Below are 24,270 nucleotides of genomic sequence, written 5' to 3'. Positions count from 1 at the left end.
AGGGTTACAACTCCAGACTGGGAAATTCCAGGAGATTTGGGGATGGCGCCTGGGTAGAACACAGCCTTCAGTGGGGTACAATGCCATAGAGCCTCCCCAACAAAGCATCCATTTACTCCAGGGAATCTGATCTCTGTAATCTGGAGATGAGCTCCAGGAGATCTTCAAGTCCCATCTGGAGCTTGGCATCTCACCAGCAGATGACTTACCGTATGTATGGTTGCAAGGAGTGAGAGGAGGCAGAGCTAGAGGTGGGTGGGGCTTGAAGGAGAATAAAGGAATAAAAAGGAAGATATAGGGTGGTGGGAGAGAACACTTCATCTCTTGGGGGATCATTTTAAATCCAAGTTCATCCACTTTTTGGCATTGTCCTCTCTTTTTTTAGGGGGTTACCTTGTATTCCAAGGCAGGATCCTTCTGAGTAAATATGGGTAATTTACTAAGCCTGTTGTCTTCGTTTCAGGTATTCTTTAAGGCTGGCCTCCTGGGTCATTTAGAGGAAATGCGGGATGAGAGATTAGCAAAAATTTTAACACTAATTCAAGCAAGATCCCGAGGCAAACTGATGCGCATTGAGTTTCAGAAAATCGTCGAGCGAAGGTATTACAAATATAGTCTGTTTATATCCAATGGGCTGATATTGGACACAAACCAGTAATGGTTGCCTTTCAAAGCTGTTCCTTCAGCTTGGAACAGTATTTCCCAAGTGATGAGCAACTGTAGGTTTGACTGCTGGAAAAAGAATATAGCCATGCATCACACGCCGTATCTTGAAGGAAGACATGTTCATGGCTTTAGGTATTATGAGAGTGCAAAGGGAGCATGAAATGCAAATGTCTTGAGAGTCCTGTCTCATCAAGTGTTCATTGTGCGCAAAATACATCTTCTGTGCACCCTCAATGTGAAATTCCTGGTATTTGTGCCTTTTATTGTCCGGCTGTCATAAACCTAGCAATTGTCAGAGGCATCAAGCTAGCTGGCTGGAGAGGTGAAAGTGGGGCATATACTTGCCAGAAGATGTGGGAGTATGGAGTCTGAGGGTGTGGAGCTTGCCCTCTGGGTGGTGCCTGTTAAGTGAGCTTTCTGGACAACTGAGTGCCAGATAACAAATTCTAAAATACCAAACATGTGGAAAAACCCAGGGACTAGCTTAACCTTCCCAATTTCAAAGATTTGATGCAAGCAACTTCAAATTTCAGGGTGTAGAATGTTTTCTTCTTTTTTCTAGAGATGCACTTCTTGTGATCCAGTGGAACATCCGAGCTTTTATGGTTGTGAAAAACTGGCCTTGGATGAAGCTCTTTTTTAAGATCAAACCCCTGCTGAAGTCTGCAGAAACAGAGAAAGAAATGGCCAATATGAAGGAAGAATTTCTAAAATTAAAGGAGGCCTTGGAAAAATCTGAAGCCAGGAGGAAGGAGCTGGAGGAAAAGCAGGTGTCCTTGGTTCAGGAGAAAAATGACCTGCTCCTCCAGGTTCAAGCAGTGAGTGGACCCTAATTGTGTTTTTTCAATTGACCAAATGTGGCTTGGAGCACAGACAAGAAGGAATCCCTGAATACCTTAAAGATTAAACATTTGATTATGGCATAAGATTTGGTGAATTATCCCATTTTGGCAGATGCATGAAGTATTATTTTTCACTTTAACCAGAAGTCTCTGTATTATAGTGTTATATCTTATAATATGTATGGTATGTATGTGCTGTCAAGTCAAAGCCAACTTATGATGACTCCAGCAAGGGTCTTCCAAGGCAAGTGTGAAGCATGGAAGGCTCACCTCGGACTCTTCTCTGCACCGTGTGCTTGCAGTGGGCACTCCTTGCCTTTCTCTGTTTACACATGAGGAGGCACTCCTGGGTGCAGTTTTTCTGCCGAGAACTCTCCTGGCCTGTTCTCCTAACTCTGCGCATCAACTAATTCTTAAAAGCACAGATCTTAAAGGCACTTATTCTTATAGGCACAAGGTTTTTCAACTGCATTTTTATTGATATTACTGTTCCAAAAATAATCCCCCACCCCGCAAATGAAAGAGCAAAGTGACTCCCTGAACCACATACTTCCATTATGCTATAGCCGATATTCTCTCTCCAGCCCACCACTTCCTCCTGCTGCTGGAGGACAGAGGCTTGTTATTTCCAAGCACTCTCACTATATCAATAAAATGCAGAAGTCAGTGTGCTTTGGCTAAGTTTGTGTGAGTGAGCTTCTTTTCTTTCACTTGAAGGAGCTGGCAACATGAAAGGGGGGCAATCGGTAGGGATGGATGGCAGTGGGAGGGATTGGGAAGACTGGCTGTGGGCAGAGGGAAGATGTCTGGGGCAAGTCTGTCGGTTTTGGCAGTGAAGCAAAATTAAGATTGTGTTACAAATTATCTTGCTTGCTGAGGAGAGAATGAAAAGTAGAAGTGGGGCTTGAAGAAATGCATCCATACAAGAAATCTTACTTCGACAGACATCTTCTTCTACCATTCGGCAAACACATTGTGTGTAATTGGCCAAGATTTGCCATTGCCTTTCTCTGCAGAGTCTTCCTTGGTGATCTCCCAAGTACTAACAGTGCTTGACTTCTGCAGTCTGATGACATATGCCATCTTCTATCCTATTCAGGAATATAGTGCTGTATAAATCATATAATGCTTATTTGTATATTAACTGGCAGGAAATAAATTCATGTGGTGTTATGAATAGATGAAAATTGATCCTATGACCAAGCCAGAACTAATTTTGTAGGTTACTCTGTAAACAGCAAAAATAGATTTCATCAAATACCAGTGCTGCTTTGACCGAGAAGAGAGATTATTAAATGTTTTCACAATGAAACATTTTCTACCTTTCTCAATATAGCTGACCAACTATATAAATGCTTTTTTAAAAAAAGTTAAAATTGTAGAAAGATCAGATGACCCAACTGTTGTCACAGTTTCAAGTAAAATTGCCAGTTCTTTTTTAATATATTGGATCTATGCTGTCCATAGTGTCCAAGCAATTTTTAAAAGGATAATAAAGAGATCGTAGAATGTGGTGAATTTTAAGGAGTTGTCACTCAGCATTAGTGTTTCTAGGTGCCAGCCAATAGTTGCCTGTGAAAGTTTCACAAATCATTAAGCACAACCACCTTCAAAGCAATAGAATTATCATCCAGGGAAGAGTTAGGATTTTTAGATGACAAAATCCTAAAAGAGTTAGGATTTTTAGATGACAGTTGGAATGCTGGGAAAACACGATCTTCCAGCAATAGAAGTGGAATTCTGAGGAACAATCTCTATTTCCCAAATAAACAAGTAACAGCAGTGTTTAGGCATCTATTCATGGAAAGACTCTCCGATATCTGCAATGTCATATATGGAAACTACAAAGGCAAAACCTGATTGTATATATAATTAACAGGGACAATATGGAAAATCTTTCCATACTCTTAATGTAGAAGAAATATATTGTTATTTGATAACTGAATTCATAATTAAATATCCATCAAACTTCTCTGTTACTGCAAAATATAGACATTGGTAACATTCATATTTAACTGTTACATGTATGACAGTGTGTACATTTAGTATGATTTTGATACTTCCCAGTACTGCGTCTTGATGTCAGAATTGTAATATAACAACTGGTCTTGATAATTTGTTCGGTGAAGAACTGCAGCTTTAGCTTCATTCTGCATTAGTTTACATTATATGTAAATAAATGAACTGCAAAACCTAACAGGCTTGGATATAAATACTAATGTTCATATCTATATTCCAGTCTATTGAGTCTGTTACCATGGTAAATCAGTGAATCAAGGAGAGGTTAAATTTGGAAATTTGGCATTTTACACACAGTTTGCAATTGTGCTATAGCACTAGCAAGGAGATTAAAAATTACCAACCCACACCCCCAAAACACGCTTGAGGGATAATGTCGTGTGTCAACGCAAATGAATGTTTATTGTTGCTATTATACACAGCCATTTTAATGTGCAGAGTAATTATAATCTTCGTCTTGTACACCCTTGTAAAGCCATGTGGGAGATCATTATTTTCAGTTGTAAATGAGAAACGGAAGCTGAGATAGTCAGTTGGTGTTAGTGTTATTTGCCTGCATCTCTCTGTGATCAGCTCTTTTCCCCATTGTGATGCTTTTCCCATGGAACTCCCTATCTAGATAGACTTGTTCCTGAATTTTTGGGGTTATTTAGAGGCATGAAAAACAGTTCTTTTTAAAAGAGCTTTTTTTTATCGGGGGCGGGGGGCTTATGTTGCTGATTTATTTGCCCCCCTGGCTCTTTGCCTTTATCTTTGCCTAGCTGTCCAGCACAGTTTAGTGGTTAAGAGTAGCTGACTCTGATCTGGAGAACCGAGTTGGGCTCCCCACTCCGCCTCATGAAGCCTGCTGGGTGACCTTGAGCCAGTCTCAGTTCTCTCAGAACTCTCAGCCCATGCAAAGGCAGGCAATGGCAAACCACCACTGAACTTCTTTTATCTTGAAATCCCTATGGAGTCTCCATTAGTCAGCTGTGACTTGACAGCACTTACACATATAGCAGAGATGTCACTATATGATCTGAAAATTGAAAATCCTTTTATAGTTTCTCACATCTTAAATGAAATTGTAGTGCTCTTTCTCCTGACCAAACTAATAAAATCTGATAGTTGTATTAGTGTTAACACAGATAATCTTTTCTATTGCCAAAATGAAAGCACAAGGGGGAAAAAAAGGAAAATCTTGCGAAGAAAATAGGATAAAATGCTTACTACAAATTTGTACAAAAACTAAAAGACAAGAAATGGCATACTGGTGCATTATTGTGAAGCAGACATTTTGACAGAAATCGAGATTTTCACTGTTGTATTCACTGGGTTACAATGACATAAGGAATACATAGCCTTTGGAATTCATGTTAATTCTTTTTGTGAACTGTTCATGATCTGAATATGTTCAAAGTCTGTGGGCATAGTCTCACTGAAGAGAAGTAAGTTGTGGATATGAATCTGTTTGCTAAAGAACAAGTTATGTGTCCTAGACTAGCTAATAATATAGCCTTCTGTAAATCTTGACAGGAGCAAGACACCCTGGCAGATGCTGAAGAACGATGTGACTTGCTGATTAAATCCAAGATCCAGCTAGAGGCCAAAGTCAAAGAGCTGACTGAGCGGGTGGAAGATGAAGAAGAGATGAACTCAGAGCTGACATCCAAGAAGCGAAAGCTGGAAGACGAATGCTCTGAGCTGAAGAAAGACATCGATGACCTTGAAATAACACTAGCAAAAGTCGAGAAAGAAAAACATGCTACAGAAAATAAGGTGTCCCAAATACTTTCCCATAAAAACTGCTGTATATGATGCTAGATAATATGTAAGTAGCGCATTTTCTTAGATAGACTTGTAGTTGAGAAGGAGATCGGTTTTACTGTATATTAAGCAATCTAGTCCCCCTTCACTGTAATAGCAACCAGCCTACTTCTGGAACAAAAAATGCTCTACTTTTTTTGTTGCTTACATTAATATCCCGTACCTTCCCCAGTTAATATTTATGTGGAAAAACAATACCCTCATCTGATAAATCTAGAGACGCCACTCTCTAGGTGGTGTCTAGAGATCTCCCAGAATTATATCTGGTATCCAGGAAACAGAGATCAGTTTCCTTGGATAAAAATGGCTACTTTGGAAGGTGGACTCTATGGCATTAAACCCCACTGAAGTCCCTCCCCTTTCCAAACCCCACACTCCACATGCTTTACTCCCCAAACTCTCCAGGAATTTCCCAACCCAGAGCTAGCCGCCCTAGATAAATCCGTCCATCAGAAATTTCTGTGATCACAACGGTAAGTAATAACAGAATATGTTAAGCACTTGATATCTGGGCCAGTATTTGATTGTCCAGATCTTCACATTTAACACCTAAGTCATAGGCCGTTTCCGCACGGCGGCGGAAACGGCTGGGTCGGCGCATTTCGCGCCAACCCGAAGACACTGGAACCGTCCACACAGACGGTCCCGGGAAGAGGCGGGACGCCGGCGCCGCGGAGCGCCGGCGCCCGGCCGACCCGGCGTGTCCCTGGGCCTCCGGCTCTTCGCCGAGGCCTGGGGACATGCCCCCTGGCCCTGTGTGCCTGCTCCAGCGGCGCAGGCCAGGGGGGCGTGTCCCCAGGCCTCGGCGACGCGCCGGAGGCCCAGGGACACGGTAAGTGCCAGGTGGGGGAGGCGGTGTGAAGCCGCTGCCGTTCGCTCGGCAGTGGCTTCATGGCGGCGTATTCCCTAAAAGAGCGCTTCCCAGCGCTCTGGGAATACGCCAGCTTTGGGCCGGCCGGGCGTCGCGAGGGCGTCGCGGCTGTGCTGCAGCTGCGGCCCCTGTGCGAATGGCGGCCTGGAGACAGCGTTTTTACCGTCTCCAGGCCGTCATTTTCTGCCCGTGCGGAAACGGCCATAGAAAGTAGCTAACTAAGTCATAATTTACTTACTCCAGTCTTCTAGCAGTTTTCCTTTCTTTCCCAGTGGCATAGGAGGTTAAGAGCTCGTGTATCTAATCTGGAGGAACCGGGTTTGATTCTCCGCTCTGCCACCTGAGCTGTGGAGGCTTATCTGGGGAATTCAGATTAGCCTGTACACTCCCATACATGCCAGCTGGGTGACCTTGGGCTAGTCACAGCTTCTCGGAGCTCTCTCAGCCCCACCTACCTCACAGGGTGTTGGTTGTGAGGGGGAAAGGGCAAGGAGATTGTAAGCCCCTTTGAGTCTCCTGCAGGAGAGAAAGGGGGGATATAAATCCAAACTCTTCTTCTCCTTCTCCTTCTCCTTCTCCTTCTCCTTCTTCTTCTATATGATATCTGGGACATAATTCATGTTAGTGCACCCAGTTGAAGGCTACCATTGCTTGGGTGAGCAAGGAATTAATGGTGTTACTTTGTCCCATGTTGATCCATGGGCTTTGTGCAGTACAGCTACAGTTCAGGTAGTTCTTATTAGTTCTCTCAAGTAAAGGATGAAAACAGAGGTGGGATGCAGCCTATTCGCACCTATTCTGTAGAACCGGTTGTTAAAATTTTCTCAGTTTGGAGAACCGGTTGTTAACGATTAACTCCACTAGGAACAAGGCGGTAATCTCTGTCCTTGGGTGCAACAAATCTCGTCAAGTGAGGAATGCCCACCCTGCTCTGGAACGCCCCACCCCCGGAACGCCCAGGCCATGCCCCCACCACATCACGCCCCACCGACCCACCACCATCGGAACCTATTGTTAAAATTTTTGAATCCCACCACTGGATGAAAAGTACCAGGCTGAAGTTGATTTTACACAAACCTCTGTCTGTGCCCCCTCCCTCTTCCCCTTAGGTTAAAAATCTGACAGAAGAAATGGCATCACTTGATGAGACTATCAGCAAGCTTACAAAAGAAAAGAAATCTTTGCAGGAAGCCCATCAGCAGGCCCTGGATGACTTGCAAGTTGAGGAAGACAAAGTCAATACCCTGAGTAAAGCTAAAGTGAAATTGGAACAGCAAGTGGATGATGTATGTTTGCTCTGCTATGTATTTACCAAAGTTGTTTTTGATACCGGGGAAACTTTAAAAATCTGTTTTGTGCTAGTTAAATATCAGGCCCATTATTTGCCATGTAAGTTAGTATTCAGACTTAAAAACTAGCCCATTACATACCTGTGAACATAAGGTAGATGGGAAAAGCACATTTTTTGCATTTCTGTAAAGCTTCGTGATTGGGAAGGAAATGGGTATTTCCCCCTAGTTCTTTTGTTTTCATCAGTGTAATAGTTTGGATGCTAGAGAACAGTTTGAAGACACAAAGGGGAACAAGGAAGAGGTGAATCTGGTACATTTCAGTATGGATTACAAAACAAACACAAAAATCCTACTTCTCAAAAGTTGCCATTTTCTGTGGTCCATGAAGCTCACAAATTATTAAAGAACTGATTTTTATCTAAACTTGTCTTTTTTAATCTCTGCAGCTTGAGGGTTCTCTTGAGCAAGAAAAAAAAGTGAGGATGGATCTGGAAAGGGCCAAACGCAAACTGGAAGGAGACTTGAAACTGACTCAAGAGAGTGTAATGGATTTGGAGAATGATAAGTTACAAATGGAGGAAAAGTTAAAGAAGTAAGATTATGTTTATAATATTAGCATTGGTTTAAATTATAAAAAATACTGTGCATATGACTCTTGCAACTTTCTAATATTTCATACTTCCTTAATTTAAAATGTGAAAATGAAGTATTAATCATAGTATATAATTTTACTGCATACTCGGCATGCAAAACTGGTGGTTTGCCATAGTGAACAAACCCTTGTTTTTTAGTCCCAGAAAGACAGTAAAATACCAGAGATTTAAGTAAGCTCCTAGTATGGAACTATACATAATTTTTATTTGTTGGGTGTCAAATTGTGCAGGGTTGCTATATGCCAGATTAGAAGTAGGGTTGCCTGGGAATGTAATTACATAAACTTGGGACATGGAAAGAACCTACCGGAGGCCCTGGAGATCCTTCAGATTTGTCATAAGAAGGTTAGACTTTCCATTCTAGTTGTTTTTCTTTCCCATCTGGTGTAGAATCTGGAATTCAGTTCTACATTAGACAGAGTGAGTGTTGGCAAGCTGTTGGATCAGAATATGGCAATATGAAGCCAGGCAGCTTCTCCTGCCAACACATACAGGATCACATTACTTAGACTGAGAGCATGTTCTTTTTGTCATTGTATGGCAACCGCCAGTTTTCTTAAGGTACTGGAAAAACAAAGATACTTTAATGTGCAGTGTACGGAAGGGGGGCATCAATTGCAGCCAAGAGAGTTAAGTGTATCCAGCTGAAAGAAGGTGGCATGTGGAAAGCAAGAGTTCGTGTGTGCCTTATATAGCAAGAGAGGTGAGAGACAAGGGACGTTTCCCCACTTACCTTTGCTGCCCTTTGCTGCGGGCTACTCTCAGCGCGTGGTATCTCTGGTGCATGCCCGGGTATCCCCACGTCATCAAAAGGCACCGTTTCAAGGAGCGCCAGGGATGCTGCGCGCTGAGGGGCGCAAGAGCGGCAGCGTCGAGGCGGCTGCGTTGTCGCCGTCCCTGTAGTGGGGAGTACCGGGGGACCACACGCTACTTGAGGAGAGTAGCACGGGGCTTAAGGTTAGTGAGGAAAGGGCCAAGGAGTCTTGCTGAAACCATTAAGTCCATGCTTGTATAGGTGGCTACTCAGAAGGTTCCAGTTCCAAATACAGAGATGGGAACAGTGAGAAGTACCAAGGAAGACTATTTGAAAACTTCTCAAGTCAAATTAAACTGTCAGCATTGGAGATGAAGATATGGTCAGCCATAGGCCCTTTCTGCACAGGCCAATAAGCGTGGGTGAAGGGTAGGATAGACCCGTACTGGGCGGGAACTTTGCACAGTTCTCACCATTAACACGGGTCTAACCTACCCCTCACTTGCCCTATTGGCCACAGAGTGAGCTTTTTGAGAATTGTGTTTTTAGCTATAATTTTATTTAAATGCAGCTTACATGCCATGGCCAAGCGAACAGCTGCGGCTGTGAGCCCCTTTGGGGGCTGTGATCAAGCCAGAGAATTGTAGTCCCCGGCTCCCACCTGTGCAGCTATGCAGGTGTAATAGGCCATAATATGACTTTGGGTGGCTGTTCTGCCTCCCTGCAAAGCAGCAGGGATCCAAAATGACGCACTCGCCTCCATACAAAGATGCGTGCCCTATTCACAGGACAGCCAGCCATGCAAACAGCCCAGGGTGAGGATGGGTTTATGTAACCCTCCTCTAACCCATATTTATTGGCCTGTACAGAAAGGGCCTTAGTTAGCAGAAGAACTCAAAAGAGTTGTAAACAGTGGTGGGATCCAAAAATTTTAGTAACAGGTTCCCATGGTGGTGGGATTCAAACTGTGGCGTAGCGCCAATGGGGCTGGGCGGGGCACAACGGGGGCATGGCTGGGCATTCTGGGAGCAGGGCATTCCTGGGCAGGGCTGTGGCAAGGACGCAGCCACTGTGCCGGTCCTTGGGCGGGAAACGAATGCACGCAGGCACAGGCTGCCACGCACGCCGGTGCACCTCCTGCTAGACTGCTTCAAGTTGCGCGCTACTGCTGAGAGGAGGGTGTAACTAAGGCAAAAATCACGTGGTAAAATCACCAATTAGTAACTCCCTCTCGGCACACACAAATAATTAGTAATCTACTCTCGGGAACCAGTGAGAACCTGCTGGATCCCACCTCTGGTAAAGCATACTTGGGTCATCAACATCACCATATCCATTATGCTAAGTAGCATATCAGGCAACAAGTGTTCTCCAGCTCTTGGGGCATGTCTGACAGTAAAGAATCTTTCAGAAGTGGAAGAGTGAAGATATGAGTGAGTGATAATACACCATAATTTGTGCAGTTATGTTTCTCTCCTTTGTTGACTTATTTGTGTGTAACCACTCCCTTTTTGTATTTATGCATCTCTCTCTGTGCGTATAAAGTATATACTTTTCTATATAAATATTTGTTAATGCTCCCTGCTATTCCTTATACGGGAGCCCAGTTTTTTGCTACTCTATGGGTAGCAATTGCCATAGCAATATTAATAATAATAGTGCTTATTGCTTCAGATATGGCAGCCTTCTTAGTAACCAATAAAATGATCTTACCTAAGCACTAGTTCTCAGCTTCAATAAAGCATACATTGCAATTACAGGAAAGAATTTGAAATTAATCAGCTGAATTCCAAGATTGAGGATGAACAAGCCATAGTGATACAGCTCCAAAAAAAGATAAAGGAACTTCAGGTAATAACTCATGCTTTGTTGTGGATACATAGGATAATGTACAGTTCGATAGCTATAGTTTCTGAGCATACTCTTGCATCTGAACTTGAGGTTATTAGAATCCATTGCAGAATTTTAAACAGTATAAGAAGTCCCCTCCTGAATCACATCCAATGTATATTTAGTCCAGCATTCTATTTCTAGTGGGTGTCACTCTAGAGAAGCCCACAAGCTGAGCATGAATGCCACAGCTGCCTCTTGCTGTTTATTTCCAGCACAGAGCATTCAGAGCTCTACTTCCTGCGAATATGAAGATACCATGTGAATCTTACAGCTTGTAGCCTTTAACAAAAAATTTTGTTCTGTCACATCATGGCTGACTTATGGGAACTCCATAGGGTTTTCAAGGCAAAAGTTGTTCAGAGGTGGTTTGTCATTGCCTGCCTCTGCATCACAACCTGGACTTCCTTGGTGGTCCCCCATTCAGATACTGACCAGGATGAATTAATAGACCTATCCTCCATACTCAGTGGTGGCGAACCCATGGCACTCCAGATGTTCATGGACTACAGTTCCCACAATTGGCCATGCTGACAGGTGCTGATGGGAATTGTAGTCCATAAACATCTGGAGTGCCATAGATTTGCCACCACAGGTCTAACTCCTTAAAACCATCTAGATGAGTGACTCTTACTAGGTCTTTTAACAGGGAACTAACAGCTGGGAACCAACAGAAAATCATAGCTGCATGGTGAATGTGCAGTTCGGACATTTCTTTCCTGTAGTCTGATTTTTCCTTACAGGTTAGTTTCCCCGTCTTCATCTAGGATTTTCCTATCTGTAACTAACTTGCAACTGCTCTCAACATTCCATATGCTCTATGCTTGTAAAAGCCAAACATAAAAATAAAATATACATACTATCATGGGTACATTGAAATGTTGAAGTCATATGTGATAAATACAGATTTACATTTCCATAACCATAAAATGTACTCAGTGATTTTGGCCAAGTCACAGTATTTCAGCCTAAAGTAACTCATGGTATAACTGACAGTGCCCTCCTATGCAGAGTTTCTGCCCTCTAAAACTAGTGATTTCAGTAGATTTCTGTGTAATTTTTTTTGTAGATTTCCTGTCCCCTTGAATTCCTTGGAGGAAAAGCAAGAGTCACATGTGTGAGAGATAAATTCCTTCCTAACACCCTTAGAATAAGAATCCTTAGAAACAAAGGCCCTTAGAAACAAAGGCAAAAACACCGTCCCCAGGGAGACGTTCGCACAGGGGGCACAGCTGCTTCGCAGTCGCGCTGCCCTCGCTCCGCCCGAGGGGTGAAAAGCCGCTGTTTTCCAACCTCGCTTCCCCAGCAAGGTTTATGGAAAATGGCGGCTTGGAGCCACTGCCGTTCCAAGGCGCCTTCCCTCCCCCCATGTCCGGGTGACCTACCTGCCCTGCGGCCCTCTGGCGCGTCACCGAGGCCTGGGGACACGCCCCCTCTGCCCTGCGACTCCGGAGCGGTCGGGCAGGGCAGGGGGGCGTGTCCCCTGGCCTCGGCGACGTGCCGCAGGGCCGCAAGGCAGGTAGGTTGATCTGACGACGGCGCAGCTCTGCGCCGTCGTCCCAGGAGGTTCTGGGACCGTTAATGCGAATGGTCCCAGAGGGGTCGGGTCGGCGTTATCTACGCCGACCTGACCCCTTCCGTCGCCGTGCACAAACGGCCAAAGGGTCAACCTTTTTATATCACAGATATCAGTTACAATTTTATACCTGTATAGCATGTAAAAATGGCAGCACTTCTCTGAGTTAAAGAAGGAAGCTAAATAACCAAAATAAAATTTCCACCAATGTAACCACCCCTATTTTGATGGAGAAGCTGATGACATGAAAGCATGTATGGAATCTTATTCCTGAACTGGAGGAAACTTGGCACATATAGGTATGGTTCTGGTGCTCTTAAGTGGATACTGACACTTACAGAAAGAAGCAGAAGAAAGTAAACAAAAGATACAAAATGTCTTTTGGATATGATATCCATAGCAGAATGCAAAGCATCTTCCTTTGAATATGGTCAAATGTTTCAAGCACCCAGGGATATGTTAGTCAGTAAAAGAACAGGCTGTTTCTCAAAGGAAACTGCTGTGAACTGTTGGATGGGTTACACTGGCTCCAAAGTTTACCCCAAAATAGGAACTCTTTGAGGAAAAAAACCCATATCTTCTTGGCTAGTGATCTGTAGAAGTTCAATGACCTCATTGGGCTTACAGCTGTCAAAACTGTTCTTGGTGTTCTTCTGGAGGGTAAGGGATCACCATTAATAATTCTGCAACTCGTTTCTTGACCAGAAGCAGAATGTGTGACTAATCCACTCTGACAGTTCTAGTTCAGAGGTGAAACATGGAAAGGGGGCATAAAAGTTTGAAGTTACCCTCTATCTTTATTCTATTCCCCTCATTTCACAGTGGTACAAAGCAATCTTCATAAGAAAAGCCAGCATTTATGTTATCCTTCATCTTGTTTTGATATTTGTGCCTTCTTTCCCCTCATAACTAATCATGTGCTGATGTCTTGTGGACGTGATGCAGATGTGTTGACCAGTTGTTAACTAATAGGTAACTAAATGTTTTTCAGCTCTTAATGTTCTTGCGAAGGTGTGGAGCTAACATCTTCATTTTGAATGTGGGGAGTTAGAAGTTATATCATACAAGTTAGTCTGACATCTTTAAAAGGAGGCTCTGTAAAGGTTTGGGTGTTGCTATTGTATAATGTTGTCCTGTTTAATAGGCCCGCATAGAAGAGCTGGAAGAAGAACTGGAAGCAGAAAGAGCTGCCCGAGCAAAAGTGGAAAAGCAAAGATCAGACTTGGCTCGAGAGCTGGAAGAGCTGAGTGAGCGGCTAGAAGAGGCTGGAGGAGCCAGTTCAGCACAGCTGGAGATGAACAAAAAAAGGGAGGCGGAGTTTCTGAAACTGCGACGGGATCTTGAAGAAGCCACGCTGCACTACGAAGCCACTGCGGCCACACTGAGGAAGAAGCATGCAGACAGCATGGCAGAGCTTGGGGAGCAAGTGGATAATTTGCAGAGGGTCAAACAAAAACTTGAGAAAGAGAAGAGCGAGCTGAAGCTCGAAGTGGATGACCTGTCATCCAATATGGAGCAGTTGGTTAAGGGAAAGGTAAAAACTCTGGGATTAATCTTGGTGGTGACTGACTGCTATCAAATCTCCTTTGTCTTCATTCCAGCAATGTTAATAGCAAGGAATAACCTCTGAATATTTTTCTCATATACCCAGACAATATACATTGTCCATATCATTGTTGTCTGTTTCTAAATCTCCATGCATGAGTTTAAACCAGTGGTTCTCAACCTTCCTAATGCCACGACCCTTTAATACAGTTCTTCATGTTGTGGTGACCCCAACCCTAACATTTATCCATTTTACAGATGGAAAACACTGATGCAGAGAGTCGTAAGCGACCCATGTGAAAGGGTCGTTCGACCCCCAAAGGGGTTGCGACCCACAAGTTGAGAACCGCTGGTTTAAACCAACACATGGGGCACAGGTATTTTTACACTGGCAGAAAGCATTACAAGCACAACTTGTTCGAGATCATTTTGTCAGTAACTAGCCAATAAGTTTGATATATAAAAAGCAATCCCCAGACGGCTTTGAGAATCAAGCTATTCTTCTTCAGGAAGTTAAAGCTAGTATATTTATTTAAGAAAAATGAAGATGGGAATTCGTCTTTCTCAATATGATCTTTGAAAAAGCATCCCCTCAACTTATCTTGGATAAATGACATAGAGAAAAACTGCAGAACATTCCTCTGGGAATATTTACTTTTTTGCAATATTAGGAGGAATCTGTTAAGAAGCATGGTCTTACAGCTCACAGATCTGTCATTCTGTTTCAACTAAAATGAGATTTTTCCATTATATCAGTTCTATTGAAGAATTCAAAGCTGCTATTAATTAAATGCCTGATACTCTTCCATCTGGCCGCCCACTACTATGTAGAAGCACTATTTTGTTTAATGATTCCAGTAAAAAAAAAGAAAGTACTACAAAAAAGCCTATGTATAAAAGCATACATAGGTATTTAAAAGGACCTAATGTTAGCTGCTTTATCCCCTAGCTTCTGTGCTAGTATTCTCATTGCTTTTATTGCCAAGGTTTTTCTTTCTGCTTGTACAAAACAAGTGTGCCATTAATACTCTTTGTAAGTTTATCAGAGATTAGGCTTAAAGGAAAAATGAGCGAACAACGCATGTTGTCTGAATATGGTACAATAACCTTGGTTCCCATTCCATTAGGCAAATGCAGAGAAATTGTGTCGCACTTTTGAGGACCAGCTGAATGAGGCAAAAACAAAACTGGAAGAGATCACCCGCCTGGTGAGTGACCTCACTGCCCAAAAAGGAAAGTTGCAGACTGAGAACGGTAGGTTGGACAAGTGGCTGTCACAAACACAGGAAGCCTGTCAGAACCATAGTTACAATTGCACACCAGTAGATACTGCACCATGCCCCTTTGTTTCCCTTGCTCCTCTGTCTTTGATTCATGTGATAAATAGGTCAAAACTATTCATTACACTTCATGTGAGTTAACAGTGGGGGTGTTGCAGCAATATTGCAGTTCCAAGTCCCCGATAGCAACTCCTTTGAAAAAGCAAAGTAAGGACCCAATCAGATTGGAACTGTGGTGCAGGTTTACAGACACTATTTTTAGAAGCTAGTGCCCCCCCTGCCCCCAATGATGCAGTTCCAATTTAAATTGGGTTCTCATTGTGCTGTTACACAGTAATTCCCACTGGGGTCTCATAACTGCAGTATGGCTACCACTCCCTGTTGTGAGCGAATGTAAAATGTAGCATGTAGACTGAATGGTATACACCAGAGGTGTAGCTGGGCTATACTGCACCCGGTGCACTCTCTGAGTTTTCTACCTCTCCCCTGTGATGCTCCCCCCTCCCCCCAATACACAAACTTACCTTAGTTCAGCCTGAAAGTGCAGGCTAGAAAAAGCGGCCTGTTCACTTGAGGCTGAAAATGGTGTGGTGGGAAGTGTAGTTCCCACCAGGCCATTTTCAGCTCCAACAGGCCACTTTTCCAGCCTGCACTTTCAGACTGAACTGTGGCAAGTGCGAGGGCCATTTTCCACCCCCCAGGTGTGCGCCTGGTGCAGTGTGCAGCCCCCCATTCCCCTGGTAGCTCCACCTTTGGTATACACTGTAGGGAATAGAGAAGAGACACAGAGAGTATTCCTTATATCCCCAAACAGCTTGTTCTTTGGATCTCTGAATCTGTTGTCAGTCCATACAATGGCTTAATAATCCAATTGGGACATATCCGAGGAATGTGGGATCAAATTCAGGTATCATCTCACCATCATGTGTCTCCTTAGCTACCACTTTGTGGCAAGGGTGGATTCCACACAGGAGAAATGTAACGTCTTTAGGATGTTATAAAAAGCGTTTGGGGAAGAACTTCGCACAGCTCTTCCCCAAAACGAGTTCAGCCTGTTACATTCCTCTCAATCTGAGTTTTTCAAAAATCGCGAAACTAGTGATCTTTTCCCCCCAACCCGGGTTGAAGGCAACTCCTGCCTGCTGAGCAAATGCCAGCAAGCAGGAAACACTTTAGTTCTCCTACAAACCTATTACTTTTGTTTTGCTGCTTACAACCGCCATTTTGTGTGCTGCAGCATATTCTCCGTGGAGATTCCCCATGGAGGTTTCCTCCACTTGCTGCTTATCTGCTTGCAGCTCAAAACAAAACAAAAAGGGGAAAACAACACATACACGGGCTCACCAGGCTAAACAAGCTTTCTTCATCTACTTTTTACAGTGAAATAGCAAACCAATGAGCTGCAAGCAGAGGACACCTCCATGGAGAATCTGCTGCAGCACACCAAATGGCAGGCACCACTGTGAAACTGACAAGAGCTCCATGCAATAGGTGGGGGGAAAAGATCCATTTTGGCTGACAACACTTCTATTCTCCCGGGCTGAGGGAACACAAAATGCCAAAACGGATATTTTTATAACATCCTAAAGATATTATATTTTGCTGTGTGGAATACCCCAAGATGGATATGAAGGAATAATTTACTCTGTCTTTGTCACATGTAGGACCTGGTCTGGATCTGCCTATTGCTTCTCTGGATAAGAACTGATTGCTGTTCTATTAGGTCTACCATTCCATGTTGCTGTTTGTGCATATTTTTATATGTTCGTCCATGTGTTGCAATATGGGAGACAGGGCATCTCTGCTTATGTCACACATTGGAGTGGCTTCCAACATCTGCTGCCTGCTACTGCAGATCTAAATTAGATCATTCAAAGGAATTTTGTGTTGCACAAATGTTCTGTTCTTTCTATACACATTTCACTCATTGATAGTTTATTTGCATTCAACATGTGCCTTCGCTTTCTGTTATCTTTTCTCAACTGCTGGCTATTTCCCCCCCCAATACAATGGTACTATTTTATATTGTTAGCTTTCTGGGACTGCAGCAACAGAAGTGGCTGACAAAAGTTGCCAGAAAAGCAGCCCATTTAGATATACAGGAATTCCATTTAGTGATTTTTACCCTTCTAAAAACATATTCAAAATCTCTACATGGGATTTGTGCAAGAGGACAAGCAGCCCATTGAGCTGAGATCTGTCTCGCATCCATGGTGAAATGCTGAAGGAACCATGTGGCAAAACCTTAACAAAAGATTTGTTTGGGGTATTTAACAGACCCCCTAGCTGAAAGATGCCCAGGCCTTCCCCCCCCCCCCCCCCAGCCAAAACGACATGTTGCTTGTCAGGGGCAAATATTCATGATATTGCAGACTGGATTCCCAAACTGATCAAACCTACAGATAATTTGTTATGGACCATGTGGGAATGAATAAAATGGTTGTGAACACCATCGCATACACTGAGGCAGACTTTGAAGTTCTTGGGAGACAGATGAAGGGTGTAGTTCCTGGCACCTTTTATTATGATTCTAACGGGGGCGTGTAGAAGGGCGGAACGGGGGGAATTCCGGGAGAGCGGGAGAGCGGGAGACTGAGAGATCATCATGTGATGCATGATCTCATCTGGCTGCTACGTGCGGAGAGGAGCATCAGCGTCTGGGCCTAATCCTCACCTGGGGGGCAAGACCATTGTCCCTTTGTCCGGGACACCCGGTGGTTGTGAGCCAGGTAGTTCATGACCTGTGACTCATCGGGGGATGAGGGGTGGGGGCGCTGTGCGACCAGAAGGCCGTAGGAGCGCCGGTGGGCCAGTGCTCTACTTACGGGGCTGCTGGGTCTGCGGTGCATCCCTACATCTCCTCCTTTTACATTTAGAAGGAGGCCAAATGCTAGGGGGCGATTTAAGGGGACGCTCGTCTCCTCCGCCGTTTGGCCAAGCTGGCCGAGCTGCTTGTGCAACATTAGAACTTGGTTGCGATGCAAGGGAAAGTCGAGGGGTTTCTTACACATGTTACAGGCAATATTAGATATACATTGAATGAAACAAGATCCGACGATGAGGCACACAATCAAACCAATGCAGAGCTGTACAATAACACTTAACCATCCCCCCGGTAGCCAGCTCCAAAGGGCTGACCACCAGTGGGGCAAAACGTCATACTTCAGATTAGATACAACATCTTGCAGTTCACGCACTTTCATATGAATCAAATGGGAATTATCAGAAAGATTAAAACAACACATATCATGTACATTCTCACAACCTTGATGATGCAATAACAACAAATAATCAATAGCGGCACGATTATCTAAAGTCGCTTGACGAAGTTCCTGCTGCTCGGAGGCCAGAGCATCCAGAGCAATGGAGGTGGAGTTGATGGACTTCGCAAGGGCACAGGCCAGCCCGGCCAATGGTCTTAGCGTTGTAAGAAGCGAGTCCGGGGACTCCCACTAGGGAAGTGGCGAGGAGACGAACTCCGCTTCGGAGAGGGCAACCGCGTCTCCGGCAAGAGGGTCGAGGGGCAGAGTGGAGCTGGCGGCGACGGCGTCCGGGCTCCCGGGGTGGAGCCTGAGGCAGGACGATGGTGAGGCGGCTAAGGCAACAGAGAGTCCCGGCAGAAAGCCAAGCAGGGATGTAGTTGAAAGTTCTCTCCCCGCAAGTCCAGAACCAACCCCTTGGGGAGCAAGATATTTCCATACACGGGGGAATGTCCTCCGGGTGTGCGCGTGCAGTTCCAGTTGGCCGAGCCGGTGAATGGGCCCGGGTCGGTCTCTCGTCTTGCCGCGCCGGCAATGCGGGCACTAGTATTGGACTTGTGATTGGCGACAGTCTTGGTGATGAGGGAGAGAGCGCCGGCCGGGAGGGTTTGGACGACGGGTCCCCAGTCAGCGCTCATAGAGTACTTGATGGATGAAGCATTCATAAAGGGGCTTAAACCAGACTCCGCTAGGAAGTCTCCAGGGGCTTTGCAGACGGGGAGCAGGCAGGAGCTTAGCAGGCTCCCGACTTCCTAGGTACTGGCCCAGGCAGAAGGATCGAAACGCTGGCAGCGGCAGCAAATTTGCTTCCAGATGTTGGTTTGGTCAAAGCTCGTCAGGGTGGCCGACTGCCACTGGCAGGAGGCAGCAGAGCAGGCAAAGGATGGTGGTCAGCCGAGTTGGCAGTGATGATTGCAAAGAGGGCGCACAGAGGTTCTCGAGGCGTCTCGGGGTGGCCTTGCTGGCGAGCAGCTCTTGAGCTTGGCTGGCGGTTGCTTTGACATTCCCCCAGGTCATCGGGTCCTTGGACCCGTCTTTAAGGCCGGTGGCGGCGTTCCCGTTGAGGCCGCTGGACGGGATCCTCCAGAGAGATGCGTTCCATCTCCGGGGTGGGTTGTTTTCCTCCTGGCGCCATTCCATGGGCTGGCCCGTCATGGCGAAATCGGGATCCACAGGAGATCTGTAGGAAGAAGGACTGAAACACACCCTCCTTCCCAGGTTATAGGAGGGGCCCGATCCCGCCAGGCTTGGAGAGCCGATGGCGGGAGAGTCAAAATCAAGTTTTGTTGGATTTAGTGTTTGATATAAGACGACTATATACGAAGCAGCTTATCTTGCAGCCCGCGTAAGGGTTGCTTCTAATGCAGTCTACTGGGGAGCCGCCCTCCTCTTTCTTTAAATTGTTTGACAGGAAGGGCAGAGGGTAGGCGATCCTGATGGAAGCTGGCTTCAGAAGCGTCATCAGGAGTGCGTCAAAGCGAGGGTCCGAGCCTCGAGGGAGGAGGGGGCAAGCGGACCCTGGGGAATTGTGGGTATGCATGCTAAATTTGCAACACAAAAGAGGGCTTGGATGCGCTTTTGGGTGGTGGATGCATCCAGGAGACAAAGCAATTAGGCGATTAGGGGTGAATTTCACACACAAAAGGGGGGGTATTTCTTTGCAGGGAAAATATACTTACCGTGACCTTGGTGGTTAACGCCGAGAGGCTGGAAATGGTGCTGAATTTGTAATCGAATTATCTTGGGGAATTGCCGCCCGCTGAAACCGCTCCTTAAGGGGCGGCTTCAGCCAATAGGCGCCTGGCCTTGCACACTGTGTTCATACAGCCGCCAGGCGCTGGGCAACCACAACCCACACAGGTTATGTGTGAATTTGGTCTTGACAGCATCCCCTTGACTAGAGAGCTCCTTCCGCCCTGGCCGCCGAAACCATTCCTTAAGAGGCGGTTTCGGCTTCAAAGCATGGCGATGGTAGCCACAAGCCAAAGCAGGTTTGTTGTTAGGGGCATAGTGGCGGCAGCCTCGCTTTTTAAACTGGGGCCTGTCCTGGCAGTTACTTTCCTGCGGTACACCAGGGCGGTTGCCCAGATTTCTATCCAGGGAGGGCCAGTCAGCCAATTGGCCCTCCGGCTTTGCCCTGGTTGAAAAAAATAGAGGGAAGAGAAGAAGGGAAAAAAGGGGGGAATAGTTTCCTTGCTTGGAAGTTCAAAGAATGAGTTTCAAGAAGGCACAGTGGGATCAATAATCTCTGTGTGATGGGGTTTCATCACATCCCAAGACTAAGAGTCGTTTGACCACCTGGCTCATGCAGAAGTCCCTTCCCCAGAGATTGACATGGATGTCCAGAATGATAGGGAGCGGACTACAGCTGAGCTGCCTTTCGAGCCCTGGAGCTGTTTGCCTTATGTGGACCGTGCATTGGCGGATGCTCACGTCTCGGCGGTTTGTTTTCCCCACCCAGATGTGCGAGACAGGAATGCTCCGGTTGGCCACTGGAGTCAGGAAACCCACTTTCGGCTGCCTCCTGATAGCCAGGTCACATCAAGCCGCCCGGTGTCCACCAGGCATTGAACAGACACCCCTCCCGGTGAGCTCCAGATATGGGCGGGGAGCTTCCAATGGAGTCTGTCTCCACCGCTTCGTTGATGGTAGTACTGGCCTGCGCCCTGATGGCTACCCGGGGCACAAATGGTAGTAGCCTTTATTACAGCTGTTGATGGCGGGCAGCGCGTGGGGCAGGAAGGAGAGTCCAGCTGTGCGCAGCTGGTTCCAGCTAGGCAACTCCTATAGCGGGGATGTTACGTCCAGACTTGGAGATGGATGGGTCCCTGAAGTGCGTGGAGTCGATTACTCCGAGGGGGCGATGAACAATCCCTGTTCAGCCGGGGAGGCCTTTTAGCTTGCACCAACCCAATGGTCCCAGTAAGGGATGGGGTGCATACATACTGGAGGTTGGGGCGACGTGAGGACCTAAGTGGGGAACTTGAAGGAGATGGGCTGGAGTGCACGTGAGCCCGAGGAAGATGCCACGAGAGGGGGTGGGTTTGAGGAGTGGGTCTTGGTGTTTGGGCCTGTTCTAGTACTCTCCTCACTTGTGGTCCTGGGCTGGGGGGGGAGATGCTGCCGGCCGAGAAGTTTCCCGATGGGCAGTCGCTTCTCCAGTGGAAGCCTCTCTGGCACCGGGGGCATGGCGGGTTTTTGGCGGCCTCGGGAGCCTTCATCTCTGCTGGGGAAGACCCTCCTCCATCGGGATTGTGGAGAGAGCCCCCCATGGGGGCTGCCCTCCCCACTCCCTCCGGGAAGATGTGTGTCTGACCTGCCATAATTAAAAGCAATCCATCCTGGAAGGGCTGTCCCCTGGTGGTGGAGAGTGCTTTCACTGGCCGAAGGCTAGCTTGGTGGCGGCGGAGGATCCGATGTCCTAGCAAGCCTTAAAGCATGTTAGCCAGTTCAGGATCTTTGCCTAGGCCCGTGAGTTTGCTCTGCGGCACTCAGTGGAAGCGTTCTCCTTGGCGAGGCGCATGAGGAGCTACGTTTACAGACCTCCTCTGCTATCTACCTGCACCTCTTGAGAGCCTCCTGGAGCCTGTTCACAAATTCAGCGTGGGAGGAGCTCTTGGGGTTTTACTTGCGGATAGGCCCGAGGAGAAACTTTGGGTTGGCTGGCCGGCGGTGGGAACCTTGATAAACGCATACTGGCAAGGCAAGAAGCATTCAGAGGCGACCGTGGGGTGAGCGCTCTGGCAGGGCCTAATCCTGATCGTTGGGGTTGGCGAAGGCATCGAAGCCGTAAAGCTTGTCATGCTGGCGGATTGCTTAGCCATGCGGTGCCGCCCGAGGCGGACTCCCCTAGCGAGACATTGCTGGGCCGGAACTGTCAGCTTTCCCAGATCACATATTGTGCAGGGCTCAAAAAGACTTGCCTTATGCGAAAGGTGGTCTTCCAGTCATCCGGAACCATTAGGTGATTCCCTTGCTAGGAGCTGCCTCTAGCATGCCTCTCTACATAGGGGCTGGTGACTCTCTACGTCTGCCCGCGCTCGCTTTCGCCGAAGCCCGGTGAGGAAATGTTATAGCCCCTACTAAAGAGGCGGATTACTCGACAACCCGCCGAATAACGCCATCCTCCCCTCGGTATCCGGGTGAAGTGAGCGGGGCATAGAGCGAGGATATCTCGGCATGCGTCTTCCGTCAGGGTTTCACTTTTTACCGCAGAGTCATATGGCTAAATACGTTCTGGCGCAGGGTTTTGAAACCCGCGCAGCATTACGTGGGCAGCTGACGGGAGGTGCTATGGCTTCCAGAAAATGAAGGCGGAGACAGGAGTAGGCGGCCGTGCCGTGGGAGAATTTGAAGGAGGCAGGGGAGCAAAGGGGCAGAAGGAGGACGAAGCGTCCCGAATTTAGGAGGATAGAGAAAATTCCGGGGGCCCAGAAAACTGGAAGTTTGAAAGATCGAAGGAGGGCGCCTACAGCAAGCGGGAGCCATAGGTCTCGCAGGCTGATGTAGGCGACATAAGCATTCAATCTCCACGTCAGTAGCAGTGACACCGGCGCGCGAGGCTCTGTCGCGAAAGAGTGCGCCCGATGTTTTCCCAATCCTTAAGATTCAATGTCCCCCCTCCGGGTACCATGGACATTGAGCTTCAATCTCCTCAACTAATTTGCGCCAGCTCCCTCTCTTTACGAGGGACCCTGCCGCGTTTCGCTAACGCTTTTAGTTCGTCCCTTAACGATGCTTGTCATAAGCCCTGCTCTTTGCAAGCTCCTATACTTACCGGGTGTTCACGTCGGACTGAGAGAGGTGATGTCCCTAGGACTACGGGTCCCTGGATCGCGCGCCGATCCAGCCGTGACGGGCGATACCGAAGCGTGATGGGTCTCCTGAATGCGCCCGATCCAGCCGGACGTCCGGGTACCGCGGCCCTTTCCCAGGCGACAGTAAGCAGGGTGGAAGAGTTACCACGAGGATTCCCGGGTTTCGGCACCAGCTTGTAGTCGCGGACCGCGCTGAGGTCGAAAGCGCAAGAAGCGCAGACGAGACGCGGTGATAACATCTGGTGGAGAGTGCCAGCAGGCGGGAAGCCGCTGGGTGTCCGTGCGGTTCCTAGCGTGACTTCTGCCGCCGTGGCTGGTTCCTGGCACCTTTTATTATGATTCTAACGGGGGCGTGTAGAAGGGCGGAACGGGGGGAATTCCGGGAGAGCGGGAGAGCGGGAGACTGAGAGATCATCATGTGATGCATGATCTCATCTGGCTGCTACGTGCGGAGAGGAGCATCAGCGTCTGGGCCTAATCCTCACCTGGGGAGCGAAGACCATTGTCCGCTTTGTCGCGGGACACCCGGTGGTTGTTTTGTAGTTCATGACCTGCTTGACTCCATCGGGGGATATGAGGGTGGGATAGCGGTCGCGACCAGAAGGCCGTGAAAGGCGATAGCCGGTGTGCCAGCGCTCTACTTACGGTGCTGCTGGGTCAGCAGTGCATCCCTTCAGAAGGGAATGGGAGCAGATGTGGTATTCCCGTCAATCCTTCCCATCAGAGGAAGAGGTACGCAAATGGAATAGAAGATAATGGAGGTGAACCACTGGCTGTGTTGGTGGTGCTGGCAGGAGCGATTTGGATTCTGGGACTATGGGCTAGGTTTTCTGGAAGACAGCCTACTAACACACAATGGACTTCACCTTCAGTGAAGGATATATTTGGAAGGCACCTGGGGGGAATTCATCAGGGGAACTTTAAACTAACACAGCAAGGAGGAAGAGACAGCCAACACCAGGATTTCAGTGAAGAAGAGCTAATGACAGAGGCTCGTTT

The 24,270-nt window shown here is 46.9% G+C and overlaps 1 protein-coding gene across 1 annotated transcript in view; it reads left to right on the top strand.

Moving 5' to 3' along the window:
• MYH15 (myosin heavy chain 15) overlaps positions 1-24,270 on the top strand; it is a 117,531-nt gene that overhangs the window by 64,608 nt on the left and 28,653 nt on the right. Inside the window, exons 23-30 of the mRNA XM_048493758.1 lie at positions 464-600; positions 1,229-1,484; positions 5,043-5,285; positions 7,314-7,490; positions 7,943-8,088; positions 10,664-10,754; positions 13,514-13,903; positions 15,042-15,168. Of these exons, the coding sequence (XP_048349715.1) occupies positions 464-600; positions 1,229-1,484; positions 5,043-5,285; positions 7,314-7,490; positions 7,943-8,088; positions 10,664-10,754; positions 13,514-13,903; positions 15,042-15,168 (1,567 nt within the window). The remainder of the gene's footprint in view (positions 1-463; positions 601-1,228; positions 1,485-5,042; positions 5,286-7,313; positions 7,491-7,942; positions 8,089-10,663; positions 10,755-13,513; positions 13,904-15,041; positions 15,169-24,270) is intronic.

The sequence above is a fragment of the Sphaerodactylus townsendi genome, linkage group LG04 (genome assembly GCF_021028975.2).
Source record: "Sphaerodactylus townsendi isolate TG3544 linkage group LG04, MPM_Stown_v2.3, whole genome shotgun sequence".
In the NCBI taxonomy this organism is placed as follows: Eukaryota; Metazoa; Chordata; class Lepidosauria; order Squamata; family Sphaerodactylidae; genus Sphaerodactylus; species Sphaerodactylus townsendi.
Note: the sequence above shows the minus strand (reverse complement) of the source record. Positions and strands in the feature narration are given on the sequence as shown.